The sequence below is a fragment of the Pterocles gutturalis genome, unplaced genomic scaffold (assembly GCF_000699245.1).
Source record: "Pterocles gutturalis isolate BGI_N339 unplaced genomic scaffold, ASM69924v1 scaffold40427, whole genome shotgun sequence".
NCBI classification, from domain to species: Eukaryota; Metazoa; Chordata; class Aves; order Pterocliformes; family Pteroclidae; genus Pterocles; species Pterocles gutturalis.
In genome coordinates this window covers 36-6,619 of record NW_010116860.1, presented here as the reverse complement: position 1 = coordinate 6,619, position 6,584 = coordinate 36, and the positions used below count along the sequence as shown (strand labels likewise).

The 6,584-nt window shown below is 49.5% G+C and overlaps 1 protein-coding gene across 1 annotated transcript; it reads left to right on the top strand.

Moving 5' to 3' along the window:
* Positions 1-1,228: 1,228 nt before the first annotated feature.
* On the top strand, positions 1,229-6,357 carry GABPB2 (GA binding protein transcription factor, beta subunit 2; the record flags this gene model as incomplete). The annotated part of the gene is made up of 5 exons (XM_010075627.1): positions 1,229-1,336; positions 2,375-2,542; positions 2,670-2,864; positions 3,172-3,322; positions 6,244-6,357. Coding segments are annotated over exons 1-5 (736 nt in total), but the record flags the coding sequence as incomplete, so codon positions are not given.
* Positions 6,358-6,584: the final 227 nt, after the last annotated feature.

Sequence of the window (6,584 nt, the reverse complement as noted above, 5' to 3'; positions counted from 1 at the left end):
ATTTAAAAAAAAAATTAAAAAAAAAAAAAGATTAAAAAATAAAAGTGAGGGAGCCTCAGACTGATAAGGCATTTGTTGTAACTATACAAGGCTTTTTTCCCATAAGGAGAGGCCTCAAAATACTAATAACTGAGGAAAAACTGATGGTTTTTGTTAATGCTCCAGCTTCTCCTTTCTCGTCCCGGCGCGGTGAACTCCAGTCCCGCCAGTACGTCAGCCGGTGGTTGGCTCTGCACACGAGTTCGGTGCAGCTGCTCGTGCTCGGAAAACATGCGAGTGTTTTCGACGTGGGCGACGAGAAGGAACGTTTAAGAAATGTTCTCTGCTCCACGAGAAGTGCAAAAAAAAAAAACCAAAAACCCGAAACCCCAAACTGGGAAATCGCAAAGGGCAGAGGGGTTGTGGGAGTCAAACACGGGCGTCGGAGACGCGTCAAAGGTCCCGGCTGCGGGGTGAACGCTCAGCAGCTGCTCTGGGCTCCGGACTTTCAAGCTTCAGGTGTTGCACGTGATGACTGTACACCTGGAAAAAGCAAAAAATAGTTTTATAAAATGAGATTGTGGAGGGAGGCGATGTGGGCAGCGTGTCCGGATGGGTTTTAGGGTGAGGTTTGGTGTCAGGCTTTATTTTAAAGGGCTTGGGCTACTGACAGCTGGCTCTAGTGGTCACTGAGGACAGGGTGGGATGTTTCTCTTGAAAGAACAAGAAATAAGAAAGAAGGAGAGTTTCCCAACTATTTCATAAAATTTTAATGGAAGGAAAAAAAACAACTGAGGGCCCCAGTGCTGCTTACCCTCTACCAGCCCAGCACAGGGATCGTTCCCCCACCCTTCGTTCTAGTGCTGGGGTCAGAGAGAGCGTCTCGGAGATCAAAATCGTGTTCTTAACGTGCTTTAAAAACCAAACTGTTGCGAAGAGCTTTGCTGTTGCTTTCGCAGGTTCTGCTCTCGGAACGGGATCCACATGGGCCAGCCTCGGTGTCCGTGCACGGCGCTGTTGAGGTGAGCGGGGTTCTGCAGGAGATCTTGATGTTTCGGGGCACGGAACAGAAAGATAAGATTAATATTTCCGATCGTGTTGTGCCTGGTTCTGAAGGATGTGTCCAGGTGGGCCATGGCTGTACAGCGCTTTTAAAACATCTCTGCCTCACTGCTTTTCGTTTCTTTTCCTTCTCTTGCTCCCACCTTTGGAAGCAGCTTTTGGCAAAGGCTCGTTCCCATGTTTGAAGATGTCCTTGGTGGACCTAGGGAAGAGGTTGCTGGAAGCCGCTCGCAAAGGCGAAGATGACGAAGTGCGGAAGCTGATGGCGAGCGGCGCGCCCTTCACCACGGACTGGGTACGTCGGAGGGTGGGCGTTGGGTTTCTCTGCGGACGGGGTCGCGTGGGCGCTCTTTAGGGCTGAGCCTAAAGGGTACGAATGGGAACTGGAGCAGCCCCGCCGGGGTGTGGACTGGCAGAAAAAGCGTCTCTGGGTTTCTGTGGCGGAGAAGATTCCAGATGAAGCACCTTAAAAACCAAGACTGTCCTCAGGCAAAGATGAATTGATGTTTGTGTAAAGATTGATCTCTGCCTGACGCAGGAGAGCGCGATCGTAAGGACCGTGCTGTCCCGGACAGCGATGAGCACGGGGTTTGGTGTTCTGAGAAGTGCCGTTCCCACCAGCTGAGATAAATGATGAGTCAGGTCAAATCGGAGGAACTGTTAAACCTCTCAGCAATAGGAAGTGCTTTTAAGAACACTTCATTTAATTGTTTAAACTCTCTCAATCAAGAAATTAATCTTTGGGGTTTTTTTTTTGTTTGTTTACTTAAAATCCTGAAAACCAGCCCATCCTGGGTTGGAAAGGAAAGAAAAGCTTTAATGAAACCAAAGAAAACCAGTTGGATAAACAGGGAACTGGACTATAACGAACGAGCTGTCGGTGGCCATTTTCCATCACCAGTTGTCTTAATTTCTAACTTAGCAGTTTGTTCAGTCAGAACTTTGGGAGATGAAGATAACTGTATCGAGAGGTCACAGAGCCTGGTGATGTTGTCATGCTGCCCTTCCCTAAACGCTGGGGAAATTATCTGTCGTGATATGGAACTGGCAGAGCTGTTGGCTTGGAGAAGCCGCTCAGCGATGAATGGACGGCGTGGTGGAGGAAGGAGAAGCGGGTTTGATCTTCAACTTACCAGAGAACATCAAGATCCCTAAAAAGTTTAACGTTCACTGGGAAAATTATTGGATGTGCAGCCCCTTATTTCTGAGCGGAGAAAAAAAAAGTGAAATTAATTTTTCCCAGAAGCTTTGTCATTTTAATGCCCCGTGGTGATTACAGTGCCTGTCCTCTCTTGCTGTGAACTGACGGCAGCTCTTCCAAATTCCCGCGCAGCTCGGGACGTCGCCGCTTCACCTCGCTGCCCAGTACGGCCACTATTCGACGGCGGAGGTGCTGCTTCGCGCTGGCGTCAGCAGAGATGCCCGGACAAAAGTGGACCGGACGCCGCTCCACATGGCTGCGGCTGACGGACACACTCACATTGTAGAACTGCTAATTAGGGTGAGTAGAGTAAATTAAGTCTCATTTAAGGCTGAGTCTAAATAGCCCTTGGAGTGAAGTGTTGGTGTCCCTGTTAAAGACATCGAGAGGAGATGGCGTCCGGACAATTAACGTTTATTTCTTTCAGAACGGGGCTGATGTAAACGCCAAGGACATGCTGAAAATGACGGCTTTGCACTGGGCGACGGAGCACAACCACCGAGACGTCGTGGAGCTGCTCCTCAAGTACGGAGCTGACGTCCACGCTTTCAGCAAGTTTGATAAATCGGCTTTTGATATCGCTTTGGACAAGAACAATCCGGAGATGCTGGTGATGCTGCAGGTAGGTTGAGGAGGGAGAAAGCTTGTTCGTAATTTTCTGACCTGCAGCTGGAGTGAGAGGGATCCTCTTGTGTCCCATGGGATGATTTTCTGTTTGCAGAACTAGACACGTGGAGGTGGATGAGGTTTATTTTGTCGCCACGCATCTCGACAGTGGCCAAGTTGAGGTGGCAGTTTTCTCACAGCTTTTGCTCTGGTGTCCCTGACGTGCTGCGGAGAGAAATAAAAATGCCTCTGAAATGCTTTTTGTGGGATTTAGCATCCTCGAAACATGTGGGATGTGTGCCTGACCCCGCTCTCTTTCCTAGGAAGCAATGCAGAACCAGGTGAACGCTCATCCAGAGAGAACGAACCCCGTGACCAGCACTGTGACTCTCACCTCTCCGTTCATCCTTGCGTCAGGAGAAGTTCTCAATCTCACCAGCCTCGGCTCTTCCGCAAACACCAAAACAACCTCAGGTAAGGTTTTGTGTGACCTTGAGTGGGGAAATCTTGCAAAAAAGTTGCTGAGACAGCTTACCAGCAGAGGGCAGATGGTTATTCCGTGGAGGAAAAGCGGTGAAGTGGAGCCAAACACACCCAACTGCTGCTTCCTGCCCCGGAATGTTTTTGCCGTCGGAGGTAACAAAGCAGATTTCTGGCTGGTGTAAATAAAGGTGGTTCCACTGGAAGCGGCTGAGCTCAGCTGCGGGGCTGCTCCAGGTCTGTTCCGAGCAACAGAGCTTGAGAAAAAGAGTTTGGCTGATTGCAACAGAGGAATAACGAGAATTCTCGCCAAATCCTGAGCGGTTGGGGAGCGGTTTGCTTTGTTCTTTGCGGGCTACGAGAGTAGAACGAATGTTTTGCTCTGGAATTCCCTCACTCAACACTTACACAGAGTGGGCAGGTCCGTTGGGTACGTGGCTCACTCCTTGTTTCTTCTGCCCCACACTTTAGATGGAAATAATTAAGTTCCTCATTGTTCTCTGAGCCTTGTTTTGGTGGGGCCGACGCTTTTAACTTCAGGCTGGGTGCGAATTCTTTTTTGTGTAATTCCAATTTTCAAAATAAAGTGAATTTTCAGTTTTTGGGGCAATCCAAACCATTGTTTCTTTTCAGTCTCAAGGAGGCTGCTAAGCACAACTTTTGTGAAGCTGTGTGGCCTCATCCTGCAGACACTTCTGCGTGGGAGTAATTCTTTGGTCGGTGGCACTGTTCACATGCCTGAATGTTTGCTGGAGAGTGCTTTTAAAATCCCAAATTCTGGTGTTTTGCAGTCCCACCCTCACCTCTCTGCCTGTGCCTGCCCACAGCGACCTCAGCAGCGCTCCAGACTTGCTCTCAAAGCTTTTGGGGCTGACAAACCCTCCTTTAGAACCCAAAGCGATCCTCTTCCACCTGTGAGGACGATGCAGCGTGACTGGCGCACGTCTTCAGTCAAGGATATTCCACAAACCCCAAGGGGTGTAAAACTCGGGGTTTTTGTGCCCGGCGGACGCTCTGGCCGGCGCCGCTGTCCCTGCAGAGGGGTCTGGCACTGCCTCGAAGCCGGGTGGGCATCACAGAGGCCAACTCCCGCTAAAGGCGGGTAGAAAACGGCCGATTTCCAGCTTTAACACATTCTTCAGACTTTTTCCTGGTACGACCGCAGCCCTTTGGTTGAAATCATTCTTCTTTTCCCTCGCCTTCATCCCTTCGATGTGGAAATCGGTCCCGTCCCCTCTCTGCCTCTGCTCTGCTGGGCTGAGCGAGCCGCTCGCCCCGAGTCCCTTGAATCCGTGAGCGGCCGCAGGCAGGGCTCCCGATGAGCTCGTGGCACTGGCCCCGTAAATCCCTGGCTCTCGCGGCACCTCTCCCCATATATCCTGCGGCGTAATCGCCTTTTTCAGTGCCCGCAGCCCGGCGGTGGCTTATTGTCCACGTGCGACGGGACTAAAATACCCCGGGCTTTTCCCCAGGCATCGGTCAGCGAGAAAATCGCCGGCGGCTCCTGCTCTAGGCCATGTCAGGAGATTTTTTTTTTTTCTCATTTCCCACAAGAGGGCATCAGCGACTGCGCCTTCGTTACAACGAAAATCTCTTATTGAACACTTGCAGCTAATAATTGTTCCTGTCTCTCCTGAATTCCCTCTTTATTGAAAAAGTTTTGAAATGGGAATAAACTGTCTTTAGATAGAAGAAATCTGGTTCCAAACCGCTGGAAACAGTCGCTAAGCCTGTGGTGTTCTCTGCTTAGCCTTTCGAAAGGATCGTTCTTTGAAAAGAAATCCCTCGAGAACCTTTGGAAAGTCAGGAGGCAGCGAGAAAGAGAGAAAATAGGTTGCAAGGGTTAAGGCAAGGAAACTTTAGATGAACTTCCCTTTGTGTGCTTAAAATCTGTTTCTCTCCAGGGGCAATGAGGTACAGGATCTCTTTTTTTTTTTTTTTTTTTTTTTTTTAAAGAGGAATTGGGGGCTCTGTGCAGTGAGCTTGCGCCCGTTTAGTTAATTTCCTGTTCCATTCTTATTGAGTCTGCCTTTGAATAGGAGCGACTGCGGTCAATTGGAGGAAGAAACATTGTTTTTTGGAAGCGAGAAGGGTTGTTTATCTCGCTCAAATCAATACCCCGATGCGGTAATGGTGGGTTTTCTTTCACCGAACCCCAGACGGGGGGAGGAAAGGACCTGCACGCCCAGCACGTTGAAATCCAGCCCTCTGTGTGGCCGATCTCTGTGTTTGAGCAGAAATTTGAGTTAGTTTGAGTTAACTGGCTTGTGCTGAAACATTTGGGGCGTGAAGTGATGCTGGAGACGGCACTTGGAGCCTTTCCCAAGCGAGAAAGAACACGGGTGCTGTAATTTACTCGTAGCAACAAACGAGTTGAATATATTCTCTAGCTTTTGCCGTTCTGAAAGCTGCAGTACGACGCCAAGCTGAGGAATTACGCGCGTAGTAACCGCTCTGCGCGACGTTCCGGCAGCCAGGCTCCAGTGTCGTCGGGCAGCGCGGCTGCGGCTCGGAAAGCCGAACACGTCAATCAGAGCTTGGCACGCCAAGTGCCCGGCCGACAGCCGGCCTTTCTGCGGTTCTGACAGTAAAACTGGCGCAAATCCCTTCACATTCGCTGTTCTTTGATTCAGAAAGAGCTTCATATTTGTTTTAAATTCATTAAAAAATATCATAAAATATCTGGAGTGGGTACAGTCCATCCTCAAGTAGCGTCAAAGTGCTTTTAGGAGAAAATAAAAAATGATCTGTCCCTCCTCCCTTTCTCCATTGACCCGTGGGAGCCCAGAAAATACTCCGTAGCTGATGGCTTTCTGTCTAGATGACAAAACCGTTGCGTTCTGGCCGCTTTATTCGCTGTTTCGGTGTGGCAGGTCCTGCCAATCCTTCCGTTTGCTCTCCTCTTCCCCGCGCAGGTGGCTCGCACGTCTCGACGGTGCAGTTTGCCAACTCCACGACCTCCGTGCTCGCCACGCTGGCGGCTCTCGCCGAAGTGTCGGCACCGCTTTCCAGCTCCGACAGGGATACAGGTACGGGAAACCGGTCAGGTGCTGAGCCAAATTTGTGTCATTTTAGCGAGTATCTTGCCAGGAAATTGGAAGAAATTTAAGTTTTGGAAGTGAATTTGCCTCCTTTCGGGGTAAGGAAGAGATGCCGATAAATATTTGTGAAGCAGTGGGTTAATTTTGCCTATTTATTTATTTTAATTCCAAACTTAATTAAAAAAACCACAACTGTTACCAATTTTTGATTAACC